At 40.6% G+C, this 16,375-nt stretch overlaps 2 protein-coding genes across 2 annotated transcripts in view; both read left to right on the forward strand.

Annotated features, from left to right (window-relative positions):
• Positions 1 to 16,375, forward strand: part of zgc:174863 (uncharacterized protein LOC100136852 homolog) — a 304,874-nt gene that overhangs the window by 93,151 nt on the left and 195,348 nt on the right. The gene's annotated exons all lie outside the window — the stretch shown is intronic.
• usp43a (ubiquitin specific peptidase 43a) overlaps positions 1,240 to 16,375 on the forward strand; it is a 104,597-nt gene continuing 89,461 nt past the window's right edge. The window contains exons 1-2 of the mRNA XM_062431112.1: positions 1,240 to 1,839; positions 10,406 to 10,549. Of these exons, the coding sequence (XP_062287096.1) occupies positions 1,240 to 1,839; positions 10,406 to 10,549 (744 nt within the window). The remainder of the gene's footprint in view (positions 1,840 to 10,405; positions 10,550 to 16,375) is intronic.

Genomic DNA, 16,375 nt, shown 5'->3' on the forward strand with positions numbered 1-16,375 from the left:
TGAAATTAAGCTTCAGATGATTAGAATCTGAATATTGCACAAAAGATGCCAGCTCCCCATTGAAAGCCATACATGTGTGTGGAGACAGTAGTTGGGTTATTTATAGGAAACATCTGTCTGTATATGCTTGTGTGTTATAAGGAAGGTATCACAATCACAGAAGGAAGCAGACTGTATGGCGGTAAATGTGACTAGTATATCTCAGTAGCCATCTACATCAAGACAGCAGGGACTGTAATACACATGTGGACACAGGCTGTCTATTCAACATAAATAAAATGACATTTTTCCTGTTAGCCCAAAACAGTGATCTGAAAGTCCCAGATTTGGATTGTTCAAGTAAATACATTTGGAAATGTATGTCATTATTGAACACTGATAATGATGCATCAGGAAAAGGCATGGAAAATGTCAGGTTATTCTCAAAACTGTGTGAACAGTGGTGTGTAGATATGTGATCAGACTAAGGTGAAGCTTTAAGCTCATACATATTAACCCTGCAGCCTCCATAGCTGAGTATCCAAAACATGCACATGATGTTATGTGACCTCTGTAAATTTTAGGGCAGGTGATGTTGTAATTGTTCCTACAGGGGGCAGTTGAAGGCTGCAGTCCTTGACACCTGCTGAATACAACTTCCTTGTTCCTTCTCTCCCTGTGTAATAAACAAGAGGTGTAAAGTGTTATGTTCATTACCGACCCAATAAGTGTGTGACTGTAAAAAAACAAACAGTTCCTGCACATTGATCTATCTTTTCATTGTAATAAACTATATCTAATCCAGGTTAATTAAATTCATGTCTGAGGGGCAGGCTTAAGACAGGATCCTCCAAATAGGAACTTGTTCATTGTAGCTACACAGACAGAGGAGGGAGGGAGGGGGGAAGGAATAGCGGTGGTGAGAGAGTGTGAAAGACCGCCAGCGCTGAGAGCCATCGATGAGGAAGTGTAATTGAACCTGTGATGTGGAGAGAGAGTAGCAGCTCATCTCTGTAGTTTCTGGGGAGAGAGCTTCACCCATAAAAACGCGCGGATGGGTTACAATCGCATACTGGAAATTGCCGGGATGTCAAGGGAATCATATCAGTAATCATGTGCCTTATTGGCACCGAGTCGGTGCCACCTCAGCGGTAAGGTTTGTGGAGAGAAAAGAGGAGGAGGAGGGGTAGACAGCCTGGCAGACAGGTGCAACTCCACAGCCCGTTTCATTTTCTCTCAGTCCTAATACGTAATAGAGCCATGGATACCCGCAAGGAAAGCAAGGTAAGAAAACAACCCATGAAACCCAAAACGACGAAGCGAAAAGAAAAGAAATACAAAACCGGGAGGTTTATGAGAAGGAAATCGCTGCGATCTTTTGGGAATTTCATGGGAAGGATCCTTAAAACTTTGGGCACTTTGGCGCACTTTGGCGACGCGCAACCGCCGGACGCAGAGGACGACGACGGCGGTTTTGGGCAAAGCGCTACAGGCGACTGTTCGCACATCCCCAGGGAGGGAACCGTGAAGAAGAGCTCCACGGTGTCCTCTCATGGCTCGGTGAAAGACAGACTTTCGTGGTGCTACGGCGACAAGACCCCCGGGGTGCTGGGACTAAAGAACCACGGCAACACCTGTTTCATGAACGCCGTGGTTCAGTGCCTCAGCAACACGGACCTGCTGGCTGAGTATCTCGGGCTGGAGCAGTACAAGTCGGATATTTGCCACAGGAGGGTGAACGGGGAAGTGAGAGGCCAGGAGCCAAGGATCGCCGGGGGAGAAGTGACTGTGCAGCTGGCTTCGCTGGTTCGAGCGCTCTGGACGCTGGACTACACACCACAGCTCTCCGTGGAGTTCAAGGTGAGGACAGAGTGGGCACTGATGTTGATGTTACCGGTTTGTTGGGTTGATTGTGTCCACCTTTACCTCAGTGGACTGTGCTGTTTCGGCTAAGCTTAGGTTTGTACAGTCTACCAACAAGGTGACTTGATGGAGGGATTACCAGCTGGGCAAAGCAGACATGGACCTCTTTAAGCCCCACGTTTTTTTTTGTGATTCTTTAATTAATTGCAAATGAACTACTAATTCACTAAGACTACTAATGAACCCCAATGAAACCAAAACCACAGGGCATTGAGGTGGTTTAAGCAAATTACCACAAACTAATTCATACTGTACATGAAAACTTGAGGCTAGGTATTCAAGGATAGGAGTGCTACTCAATAGGGTCTCTACAGGGAATTTGTGCTTCAGGGCTCCCTGGTGGTTACCCCAGCCATGGATAAAGAGATAACCTGTGTCATTATCTTCATGCTAGAATAATTATAATACACATTCCTCCCTTAGAGTTTCTCCAGTGGGCGGCTTGTCAAAAAGTTTTTTTTTTTACTTCAGCACACAGTATTAGTGACTCTCGATCATGTTGAGCATCCTGTACTCTATACCACAACACAGAGGATTATAATATTACAAACTATCAAAGTATACATTGGCAAAACAAATATTGAATGAACACACATCAGGTGAGCACTTTATTGGATAGGTTTTAAGGGTCAATAGTCAAGCTCTGCCTTCCATTTCCTTGAAATGTCTCAGTGTTTCAGAGGAGGAGTCAAACATTACTCATGTGAAGCAGTAATAATAAAAAAACACCTGACCAGGTTACCTCACAGTTTCAACATTTTATTAGTGTTTGTTTAACTAGTGGTACTTTTGTGTGCGCATGCCATGTGGTTACTGATTACATGCAGGGTGCAGTGTCTCTGCTTCATTCATCTGCTCAACAATCCAGCACCTCAAGGTGGTCTGTCTGCATTCCAAGACTGTCATGTGTAGCGAGAGGGGATCAAGCACTCCAGGCTTATTCACAGCACCTGTGAAATGCATGTTAAACTAATGTAACGAGCACCTTGCAATCATAGCATCCTCTTTTTAAATGTAAAGAAATGTAATCAAGAAGTGGCCACAAACTTCACATACACAGAAATTGTTGTTGTGAGCTAGCACTACAGGGCCTCCAGCCTTCCCTCTGGGCTTATTGGATGACAGTCAACCAGTAAGCTTACTGAGGGGTGACTGCTCTGTTGCATCAACAGCTTGGGGGAACTTATAAGGGAGGCGGTATGCAACCTGTGCACAAACACACATGATCACACAGCCTCATGCTCAGGGAGGCAGTATGAGTGGGGTATCATTTATAATGGAAAGGGCTGATTTTCATGACAGTGACTTTGTATGCGACTTTGTTCTTCACCCATTGGTAATGAATTAATAACAAGCACATGGGAGTGTTGTGTGTTCCAAAGCTGTAAGGGAAAGATGGTGACTAATACAAAGGAATACATAAGATATTAGAAAACTATTGCATTTAAGCTAAGCACCTGCACACAAAGCACATTTCAAACTTTTAAATTCACATACAGCCTCACTTACAGAAGGGCCTGCCTATTTTTAGAATAATGAAAAGGCCTTGAATGAAGAAATGATTAGTAATTAATGAATTTATATCCTATGAATTACAGTGTGTGCATGATGACATTGACCCATTTTGATTTCAGGACACTTGTTTTGCACACAATAAAAAAATCATGAAAAATATGCAGAAGCTTACTCATGTCATGTATTTACTCTCTGGGACCAGGGAACAATGAATATTAGCCCTTGCACTTAATATCTGAAGGGTTTACCCAGGGTTTGAGTAGAGGTATGCACATTTTCCTTTATTTTGATCAAATACCTTTCAATATAATTGAATGCAATAAAAAGCAAGCATGTCCTTCACTCCCCCTCTTCCGCATTGACACAGCGATTTGTGTCTGTCTGCTCATCCCAGGGTGAAGCTGCAGAGAGGATGTTTACTGGAGCAAGTGCATTCAGCCTGGAAAAGGAGGAGTCCCCCCTGCTGAGATGCCTCCAATGGGGTGCACTCAGAGGGAGAGAGAAAGAGAAAGAGGGAGGGAGAGACATTATAGTAAACAAAACTATCATCCCTCCTGTGATCTTTAGAAGCCCCCCCACCCCCAGTCCACACACACACACACACACACACACACACACACACACACACACACACACACACACACACACACACACACACACACACACACACAAGGGACAGATAACTATGACAACAGATGGTTATTTCCAATTTTTTCTAATCTTGGAGAGAGGCACTGGCCGGCAAAGAAGTGAAAAAAGTACAAAACTTTTATCAGAAATAAGGTCCCTTACTGTGCTTCCTCGAACATATTTTGTTTTTTTTGGGATCGGGATTAGGAGTGAGTCTGAGTTGTGAGCCTCTCAGTAGGAGTCACAATGTTTTTTTTTTTAAATAGCAGAATGATCTCAGGCTTTTTTTTTTTTTTTTGCAAAGATACAGTAGAGACTTACGTCCTCTTGAGGAATGTGATTTGCAGCTCAAAAACAAGTTTTGTTCTAGTCAAAGTACTGTGTCTGTAATAGTCCAATACTGACCAACATTCAAAATACCAAAATACATTTAAATTCATACTCAGCCACCACACAATAAGTGTTTGTGCCAAAATCTAATCAAATATGCGCTGAATGTGAAAAAAACCCAAATCAGTCCTGTGAATCACTATTTCAACAAGTACCAACGCCCACACTAATAATACTGTATTTAATGCATATAAATGCAAAATAAGTAATGACATTGGAGAAACAGAAAATGGTTGGAGTCTTGCTCAAGAAGTGGTGAGTGATTAATTATCAAAACTGTGTATGATTAATTTTCTGTCAACTGACTTGATTAACTGATAAATTACCACAGCTTGTACACCAATCTCTTGAATTTACACTTAAAGCCAACCAAATTTATTTTGTGTTTGTATATTCACATTAGTTTTATCTTATTGGCCAATAATCAGATCTCATTTGTAAAACTGCCCACCTTCTACACTCTCATTTAATCCTTAAAAAGTCTTATACAATGAGTCAGATTTATAAAATGTGCTTCCAAATGCAGATATGCTTACAGATCACCCCAATGGAGGTGCTATATTTAAAGGTCACAATTTCAACCTCTCAAACTTTGCCATAACTGGTTCACTGCACGTTTGATGTTGATTAAATCTGGAGGGATGAAGTGTCCTTTTTATTGCTGGTCTAAAACTTGTCTACATCAATTTTACTTTTTGCCACTTCACACTCCTGACCTAGAGGATTTAACAACACAGTAACTACTTTCCAAAGTTTCAGAGAGGAGCCCGGATTCATCTTTTTACGCTTGACAGGATGCAGCTCTGTAAGGCTAGAGGAGCTCAACTGTGAAGCCTGGTGTTTTAAGTAGTCTTGTTTGTTCTGGGAGTGCAGGAAGTGTGTGACAGTGAGGCAGGGCAGACTGATGGTTTGTTTGTCTTTTCTTGTCTCTGCTCTCCTTCAAGGACCACTCTCATTCTCACTCACAGCGCTCAGATGTATACGTAGTATGTAGACTCACACACATAGCAGTGGGGATATACACCACATGGACATTGTGCAATTTGCATAGTGTAGCCTTTCATTTCAATTTGATTACAGGGATTTTTCAATGGAGCAGGTGTTGTTACAGATTTTAGCAAATAGAATGAGGTGTTATCTTTCGGCTTTCAAGCATACGATAGATCAGTGTATTTTATATTGGGTCAGAGGCTTACAGTGGTGTCTATATGTCAGCTCTTGAAGTGAGTGTGGAAGTAATAATGCTTTAACCACTCCATCTCCCACTTATTCAATGCAAGCTAGCCCATTTACAAGTACTGTAACAGAGCCACCATATGCTGTTTGAAAGCAGCATGCATTCCCATGATTCAGTGAGCCGCACTCCATTATACCTACACTGCTGTGACAAAAGCCAATAAAGAAACACAAGGAGAAGTCTGTCTGGGCTGTATCTGTGTAAGCACTACAATATGAGACTTTTTCCCACCAGGGAAAATTATTATGCCTCCCATGATTTATGTACCAAGCCTCAATGACGCAGTGTAGGAAGTCATGGGAATAAATCAATCTTTACTATCCCGGAGTGCTAGACCACGATCACCGAATAATGGAAGAGTCTAGTAGGAGGACTCTCCTGCTATATCTCAGTGAGAAGAGAAGTGAATGGAAATGGCATAGGCTACATGTTAAAACTGCTCTCAACACCTTGACAGGCACAACCTCCTAGACTTTGTTAGTGCACATGGTAGCTTATTTACAGCATCAGCTGTGGATCTTCAGGCGATCAATTTCTCAGTTTCAGCAGACCCAGAGGAGCCTTCCCTGAGCTGTAAACCATTCAGAGGCGATTATTTCCATTGCATCTCATCCCTTCTTATTTCTCACTGATCGCCTGTAAAACCCACACTGGGGACATCTGTGGACATGCAGGCTTTGTTCAGTCTTGACTCGCTGGCACCTTTTATCACAGCCTTTTATCATTTTCAGAGAAAATCTGAAAATATAGGTGTGCTTCAGAGATGATGCATTTAGATTTTTCATGATGAATGCCTGCCTGTTCTCCATTGTTCTAGAGGTGAATCCAGTGTGGCGTCAGATGACAGAGGAAGAAGCAGGCTGAAGTGTATGGACGGTAGGAGGAGGATGAGAGGTGCTACACTGCTAAGAGTGGCTCATCTGCTTGTGCGCTTCAACGGTAGCTGGGCTGACTGGAGCTCAGCTGGGAACTATTAGTAAAGGGAATGGTTCTTATATAATAGAGAAGAAAGAAAAAGAGAGATAATAGAAAGAATGAGAAAAGAGAAAGGACTATGAGGTTGTATGAGTGTGTGAAAGAGAGAGAAAAAAGGATGGATGAAACAGCATGAATGAAAAGAGAGACTGGTATAAGTGGAGGCAGTAAGTGATGAGTGCCCTGCGTCCAGCCTGTTTAGACAGCAGAGGTGAGCCAGCAACACAAAGCTGCTGAAAAATGAAACAGCAAATAGAGCAGCCAGTAATGACAGATTCCACCCAGTCTCATTCCAGCCACACCTGTGGGGGGAATGGATACTCTCTGTGTGTGTGTGTGTGTGTGTGTGTGTGTGTGTGTGTGTGTGTGTGTGTGTGTGTGTGTGTGTGTGTGTGTGTGTGTGTGTGTGTGTGTGTGTGTGTGTGTGTGTGTGTACAAATGCAAAGTGTGCAGTACCTCTGTAATTTGTCAGTATAACTCTCTGTCCATCACTGGGGAATCCACCCAGGCTTGTTTGTCAGGCTGGACCATGATGAGGTGTGGTAGTGTAAATGGGTTTTTTAGGGAGAGAGAGGAGAGCCATTTGTGTGATGTGTGTTTAAAGTGAATTCCTGCCCTGCCAGAGATCTGATCTGTCATTGTTTACAGAATAGGAGGATGGATGTGGGGGTAATGGTGTGAGGTGAAGCAAAGGTAGCAAGACAGGACACTACAGCAGACGTGGGTGAGTGGGGGGAGAGGATGCTTTCAGAGTACTGTCTGATTTCGAAAAATAACTGGGGGGGTCATGACCTTTGTTGTGGAGACTACGCAGGTCTATGGCTGTCTTTTGTCATTCTGTTATCTTTCTGTAATGCTTTTTTGTTATTTTGTGCGTTTGTAAAAAAAAAAAAAAAAAAAAAAAGAGAAGAAGCTGGGAGTCTTTTGTTCTATCACTTGACCCATGAGTCCTACTCTACATTCCCAAACATTCTCTTTAAAATGAAAATTTAATTGGCACTGTGGATGAATAACATCATTCAGATTTCCTCAGTTTCCAGTTCAGTAATTACAGGTTGGGTTTAGGTGTCATCTTGAAACTTTAATTTAAAAAAAAAAAGACACAGACTTCAATTCTGTCATGTTCAAAATGTGCTTCTTGAACCTTGCTCAAGTAAACAGCTGTGAAACATTACGAGACTACAAACATTGTTTGAAAGTCTCAGATTAGTGAGAAAAACACTGATGAATAAAATCAATAAATGGAACAAAGCTTGCTTCAAGAGAGAGAGAATTTAAGAGAAAAGCTGTCCTAACCCACCACATTGGGTCAGGCTCCATTAGGTTCGGACTGAGAACCAGATTGTTGGTCTAGACTGATCAATAGTTCTTACAAAAAGCTCTCAAGTTGACCCTTACACCTGCCTTTATCCTTTCCTTGACTAGCTCTGAAGTGTTTGCTAAACAAACACTTACAATCCCACCAGGGCTGTGCTCAGGTCAACTCTGAACACTGCGAGTGTTTGCAGAGGAACTCGATATATCAACATACCTGCCTCTGCTCAGTCTCTCATTGTTTTCTTCATTCCAATTCTCCCCTTTACAAGACAACAAATTTAAAAAAAAAAGACTGGATGCCTGGGAATACAACTTTGCCACTTATGAAATCACTTTACAGTGCCTTTAAGGCTGTGTGGCAGATTTCACCAGAGATGCACTGAAATACAGCACTGTAAACAGATATCAAAGAGATAAGAAGAAACTACTATCCCCAGCTGTGATACACACCCACACACACCCAAACACTGAGAAAGTGATGAAGGGAACAAAAAGCAGAGATAAGGCCAGCGGCGAAGTCCCCCGGCTCGTCTTCATGAAGTCATAACCTCTTGATGTCATCAGGTTTCTGTTCCCAGAATCAGCTTGGTGATCGTAACCTTGGCAACACGCCTTTTCTCGTCCTTTGTGTTTTCATCATCCTTATTTTGCTGGTAGCTTTGAGAAACTGTGCTGCCTCAGTTTTCATACTTTTCATTTGGGCCAGCCACAACTGTGGAAATAGGGAGACAGAAGAAAAGTCGTAGGTCGGTTGCAACTCCCAACAGCCCCGTTCCTCTTCTCCCTCTCTCCATCTGTCCCTCATCCCTCCATCCCTTGTCAGTGCTTCCTCATAGTGATGAAGCTCATTAGCAGGCTGTCTCCGCCAGGTAGAGGGGGGCCTCCCTCTTGTGTTTATATTTAGATACTGGTATACTGCAGGTATGATGCAGTGATTTTTAATGAGTTGTGGAGCCGAGCCTAGATCCTGTCAGTCACACACAGAGAGGGAGGGACAAAGATGGAGAGACAGAGGAGTAGCCACCTAATGTTATTGCTGTCATTAGTGTTCCCTGTCATTTTTTCTGTCTGACTCATAAACTCACAACTTATTCCTCATAATTGAATTAGTCTTTTTTTTTCCTGATAACACCTGTCAGTCATTGGATATTCTTTGTATGAGTCATCCTTTGGTTGGTGTATTATGAATGTATTTAGAGAATGATTTCTTAAATATGGCTCATCTGATATAGATGTATCTGGTTTTGTTTACTGATGATCTTATGCAGCCAAATTTAGCAATTTGGACACATTATTTAATGTGCAGTCGTAAAATCTTACTTAAAAATAAAAACAATGGGATGGGGTTATTTCACTTGTTTCCAGTTTGTCCATTTTTTTGTAGTACTAGAACAATCTTCCTTCTGATCTCTTTGAAGGTATTGTCCTTAGTATTACTCAAATAAGTAAAACTAAACCTGCAACTCACCTAGATCATACTAACTCCACTGGAAATGTCCTTGGAAAAGGGCACATTTCCGAACATAAGTGTGCAATTTAATATAATAATAATAATAATATAATATGTCAGGGCCTGACTTTAAGTTTTATCAACTTTGGTTGGCAGAAGTTGACAGAAAATTAATAATTTAGTATAAGTAATTATAGTTGTTGTGGTTCTTATTGCTAGATCCCTATTTTTTGTAATGACGTAGTGTTATCAAGAATGGTTACTCATTCAACACACACTTATTTTTTGTTTTGTCTCAGTCCTGCCTTGCTTAAACATGCACTATTTGCACACATACACACATTTTAATACATTTCACTCAAATAAATGGCTCAGATTCACTAATTTGACTAAACAAAATGGTGAAATTGTTGGTACACTACTGTAAATGTGTAAGATAAATTGATGTACTGGTAAGGTAAAATGCAACAGGCAAAATGACCTCCAAGTAGATCAGGGAGTGCTATCTAAATACCGTTATATTGTTGTCTGAGCCTCAATATAATGACAATAAAGCTACTAAACTAAACTAAAGTTATATTTGAGTGAACTGTGTTTTTTCTTTGATTCTGGGATAGCCTGATTTGCTGCCGACATTTGCCACAGTGAACCCACTGAAGTGCTCTCTGCCACAGATTTTCTTCTGTGAAATTCTGTTTTCATAGAGAGCCCCAAAGATAATTATGAATTATTTAATTACATGGTCTTATTATAGCCAAATAATGTCTGACATATGTTATTAAATGATTGTACATGTGTAAGAGAGAAAAAAACACATCTGTGCTTTTTTCCCCCATCTGTCTCCTGAGTGCTTCATGCCAAAGCAGCTCTCAGTTAAAAATTACAAATTACCATGTCCCATGTAATCATGACTTAATTTTGTCAGGATTTAATGACTTTTGAAATCCCCCAAAGTGACGGGTTAATTATGATGTTTCTTCTCTCCCCAGAGCATAGTGGCCAAGTACGGCTCTCAGTTTCGGGGAAACTCTCAGCATGATGCTCTGGAGTTCCTCCTCTGGCTTTTGGATAGAGTTAATGAAGATGTCAATCCAAGCCCCAGTAGCAGCAGCAAGACCAAAGCCAACGTCAAGGTGAGTCCTCTACCAACCAGCAGCCGGTCTTTTTTACTGCTGTTGATTTGACTGGCTTAACATGCTTAACATACTAATCAATTAATCAATATAAGCTCAACGGCAGCAAATTAAGTTAAGGCAGCCTAAGTTGGCCGTCACTTAATAGACACAATTAGCCTGGGTGCACATTACAGATGTCCTTAGCCAATCCTAAGGATCTTAGCTGGTATTGGCTAAACAAACCTAATCAAATACCAAAACTTCACTTACTATAAGTTATAAGTTTAAAGTTTATGTTACTCATATAGCACTTTAAAAAGCACACCGATTTTGCACCACGGTGCTTCAAAATGTGGCATAGCTGCTCTCCTTTATTACAACATACAGTGTAAGCATTTCACTGCATATAAGTCTTATAGTTAGAATGTCAAAAATAATTTGGAGTTCTGACACTGAGGTTGGCAATGTACACAGATTTGCTAGACTTCAACTCTAACTCTCTCTTTCTCATTGGCACAGAGCCATGTACAAAGCGTTCAGACCGCAGTTTCTCACTGCACACTGACTGTCGCTTTCACAGGTTGAAATGACAAACCAGTAGCCAGTGGCAAATTATATCAGCTATTGCTATTTAAAGTTAATTCAGTGAGTAACTAGATGAACAGTTGATGAGGTGTTGTGTGCTCTTTGCAAGCTGTAGTACTCTGCCACAGACTATTTGTGAGGGAAGAAACTCCACACTGTAACACTGCTGTCTGATGGTGGGTGAATTGAGTGTTTCTGTGGTTGCCACATCTCCAGCAGACTAATTTCTTCTCTGTAGCTAATAGCATCACTACATTTTCAGGAGTCCCATTCTCAATCACTCAGTGATAATCAACTTAATAGTTAGGACTACCAGTGTTTAGGTTGAGTAGCTTTGGGGGCCAAATTTAGTAGGCTAAACCTGTTATTTCAGTGTGTTCAGTTTAGATAAATATAAGTATGGAATCTGACTCAGTATGGGTAGATACTAAAAAATATTTTAAAGGACTCAGATCTGGATTGGGACCAAAAAAAAAAACCTTGAACGGGACATACTTGCCAAAAATTAAGATTTAGCTGTTGAGCACGAGTTTATGAGAACAGAGGTAGCCCCTAATGTTGGAGCAGAGTCAGTGCTGACTCATTAAATGTGAGGAGGTCACAGACACAATTTGACTGAGTCCTTGAGCCTTCCCAGACATCCCAATCTCTTCAAACAAATTCGATTTTTTTGTGAAGTACTTGATAATAACTTCAGAGAGCTGTAATCAGTTTTAGCCAATACGAACTCAGAAAGCAGCCTAGAGGAATATATGTGATAAGCCTTCTGGTTGAAAATTCTTACCTGGTATCTTAATCAAATTTAGTTTTGTGGCCGTATTTTTCTTTATTGCACAAATGATTTCACAGGTAGCCAAAAGAGTGATCTGCTGTTTCACATGGCTAAGTCAGAGAATGAAATGTGAGAGAATGCATGAAAACCTGTCAAGACAGCATTGTACAATTATGATCCAACCTCAGGTGCAGACTTTTGTTGTATGTAACACTGACGGCATTGTTTTATGAGAGCAGTGCATCGCTTTGAGATACAGTCGTATGACGCGCTATGAAATTAAGCAGACCTTTTTATCTACAGCTCATTATGTAAGCATCCCCAAAGGTCTGTGAATGGAGCTCCAAGTGGAACTGGCTCTGTGGTAAATCAACATTGAAATTTAGTAGAAACCCATTTGGCCTTGGTCTGAATTGAGACCATTGTGTGGAGTGAGTCTGTGAGATGTAAAAGGAGAAGCTGTTGAAATGGCATTCAGCCATGCCCTCTCTCTGTCTGTCTTTGATGCCGGTTGTTCACCTTGCAACCTTGCAGTCGGAAAGGAGCCAAGGCTGGACGTGATGCAATGAGAGGGAATTAAGGGCAGACACATCATGACTGAACTGATGACGTTTTATCATGACTAGAGTCTGACATTAACTTGCCAAGAAACAACAATCAAATAAAATTGGTCTTTGGCGGATATATGAATTGGATTGCTGTGCAGTTAAATGTCAGACTTCTTGGAAACTTGTCTTGCATCTTAAACATCTCTGTTTCAGCTTGTAGGGACAAATACAATAGAAAGTAGGGCTGGGCGATATGGACAAAATCAAATATCATGATATTTTAGACCAAATACCTTGATATCGATATTGCAACAATATTGTAGAGATGGCTGTTGATGCTTTCACAAAATATTTACACACTGTGATTTTTGATAAATAATCATCAGTCATGAGGATATAATGACTAAGTGGGGAAAAGGTACACAATAGAATAGCTAGAACAGTCTGGTAAGGTCAGAAAATTATATTATCTAGTCTCATATCACAATATCAATATAATATCAATATATTGCCCAACCCTAATAGAAAGTACAAAAATACATTATATGCAGCTGTAATGTAGGTTTGCTTTGGTTATGTGCTTTTTTTTTGGTCTCGTTCTTATGTATATTCTCTCTCTTTCAAAGAGTGTCTGATCAGTTGCTTGTCACACTACTGAGCAGAATCTAATCATCTGATTCTTTGCTGTCTGGGTGGTTTCAATTCTTACGTACAGTCACTGATTGCATACATACATACAAAAAACATTCTGAAAATGTGTAAAGTCATACATCTTTATCACAAAGCACTCAGTGTTTATTATTGTATCAAAATGTGTCATATGACTATACCACATATACAAATGTTATATCACTGTATTTTTAGCTTTTCGTTTTAAAAAAATATGTTTGAAATTAATTGAATTATTTCTCTACTTATTTGCAACTACATTATTAATTAGTGTCTAATTGTAGTCATCAAGGAAGTCTCTTGTGCTTACACTTCTGATTTCTTGGAGTTTTCAGTTCGTCTTGGTCAGTAAAACTAATGACAGTATTAAATGCTGGATATGAAACCCTGTTGTGATCAGCACCCACTGTGAGAAACCCCTTGTGTTTAATTACATTTTCTAAGTGTCATCCTGTAAGAGTGTGCCTGGAATTTGGTGGCAGTGATGCTGATCCTGCCGCCACTCTGGGCCTCGCTGCACTGCTAGCTGAGGACGTCCAGTCCTGTTAGCAAATGAATACTATTATGAGCTGAACTGCCCCCCCCCCTCCCGGTGACAGCAGTACTAATAGAGGCAGCCTTTATGCTATACAAACTGCTTTGGGCCATGGCTCTCGTTAGGCTTCCAGTGAATCATGATATGATGAAGCCAGCTTTTCACAGGCGGGATCATGTCTGATTTTCTAAAATGAAACACCCCTTTCCTGTAAATTGATTTCATTCAGGTGGCCCATGTGCTCATGCTTATGTTGCTGATAATGTGCAGCGACAATTTTGGAGATTACAGGCTCCTCTATGGGTTTGGGAAAATTGGCGACCTCATCTGTGTACAAAACATTTTCAAAAACAGTTGGACAAAAACACTCTAATCTGCACATAACACATTCACACACATCTGAGCCACCCAGTCTCATATATGTTCTGATGCTTCCATTGCAATCATGCATACTGTAATCAACATCTTTGTTGTCTCAAACCTATAACTTATCATGATTATCACATCTGTATTTAAATCACCTTAGTTTAGACTTTTAACATTTAGTTTTATTACAACAAAGCACCAGCAGAAACAACAAATCCCTGACACTGACTACACAACACTCATCTTATAGCATGATATAAACTCATATAATCATCCCAACAGTGTATCACCCTTTTTTACAGCTCAATCTGAAGTGTTGTTCCCTGCACTTCACTAATACACCATGGAAATACACTGAATAATCACATAATACAAGTTAAGTTTCAGTTTTACCTCTCCATCCATACACACTCTCTCACGCAGATCACAAATCCATACTCCGAGCATTTACCAGTCAGATGATGATTGAAGTGCCCTTGGCTGTGCAGAAGGACAACAGATGGGTGATTTGAGCAGATGAGGCAAAGGGAGGCAGGAAAGTGACTTTGATTGCTTTGTCTGTCACCAGATCCTGGGAAACAGGCATGGAGGACGATGCAGGTCATGCTGAGCTGACAGAAAACTTTACAGTGTCAACATTCCCCCCTGACAGTTTCACAGACATTTAGTGAATGGCACCCTGTTCAGCAGTTCATCCTCCCTCTTCTCGTGATCTACCTTCACAGACTTCAGATTGTTTCTTATACAAAGTTCTGTATTTTTTAATTGAATTAACCAAGTTGAAATTTTGTAACAGACGAAAACCACCACATTTTTAAATACATGGGGCCTGATTTACTAAAGGTTTGTGTGTGTAAACTTGACATCACCTGCAAAAAAATGTGCAAGCTGATGTACTTACATGGCGCACTGAGACTTGCATCTTTCAAATGTGCAAGATAGTACGCGCTGTCCATTTAGTACATTTGCCATAATGAACATGCAATATGGGGCGTTTTTACCCCAGAGTGCAAAATACAGGGATGAGAAAATGCAAATATGCTATTTAGCACATGCATTGCGATTTACTAAACTGAAGGTAATTTTGCTGGTGGTAACTGTCTATAAATAATACATTTGAAGGGTAAGTATTAACCGGCTGCATGCTGCACACAGATGACTGCTGTCACTGTGGTGAGGAGGAAGCGGAGGCACAATGACAGAATATGCAGAGAACTGACTTTTTCCACCCGTGTTAATATTTTTAGTGAGTGGAATATTCTTGGTTTTACTAACAACAATGACTTTGTAACAAATACTCCAAACCCCTCATTTAAATACTGCTGTCTGCACCTGTTGTCATTTGCGCAGTTATTCTTAGTCGATCACCCGCAAAGCGCACGCTAACCAAATGTGCAATCTATTGCACTTCTCTGGTCATTACTTAATGAGATAACTCAGAAACAGAAAGGACTATTGTGACCATATTTCACATTTGATCGGATATTAACTGGTACACTGATCTTGTGTGCTGCCGGGTTGAAGATGTACGTGACACATCCACATTTTAGAATTTGTAGTTTCTTTGCAGCAACATATCTGAAGCACCATCCACTGACTCTATGACAAACAGCTTTACTGGCCACGTTTGTGAACACATACAAGGAAATTGGCTCTGTTTTTTGTTACTCTCAGTGAACATGCTAAAAGTCACACAGCAGAAAAAAACAACAAACCTGAGGCAAGGGCAAAGACAATGATTAACAAGCTAGATAACAACAAGATGAATAGTTTTCCAAATACAGCGGAGCGGGTAAGGGACATTTGCTTACACCTGTAGCTGAGAAAACGATCTTGCGATGAATGGGTCACGAGCCAGTGCTGAAATACTGGAGAGGTGATTATCTAAATGAAGGCAGTGGTTGGATGAGCTAAGTCACATTTTTCATATCTAGCAACTCAAATCTGTTGTAGGAAGCATGGCAGCGGGCCTCCTGTTCTTCTGGTAGTCCATTACAAGCTTGTTGGTTTTGCTAATATTGAGCTTCAGTTGATCATGTACTCCTCTGTAAAAATATTATCTAAGTGAAGACAGCATCTTTCTCACTGGAATCATACATATCAATACAGTGGTATCTTCTGTTTCACCCAAAAAATAGCCTTAATACCTTTTTATTAAATTCCAAGTCTTCTCCATGAATATTACATGAATCTGGACAGACATGGGTGTAAAGTGCAACTCGACTGGTTGGCAGAGACATACAACTGCGAGGAGGTATTTCTAGTTCTATTTAGCTGCATGTTTCCCCACACAACCTGAGTCATGTGATCAGTTAAGAAATGTTGGTCACACATTCCTCTGTGAACTGCAGTTAATTTCAACTGGATGT

This window comes from Scomber scombrus, chromosome 2, assembly GCF_963691925.1.
Source record: "Scomber scombrus chromosome 2, fScoSco1.1, whole genome shotgun sequence".
Taxonomy (NCBI): Eukaryota; Metazoa; Chordata; class Actinopteri; order Scombriformes; family Scombridae; genus Scomber; species Scomber scombrus.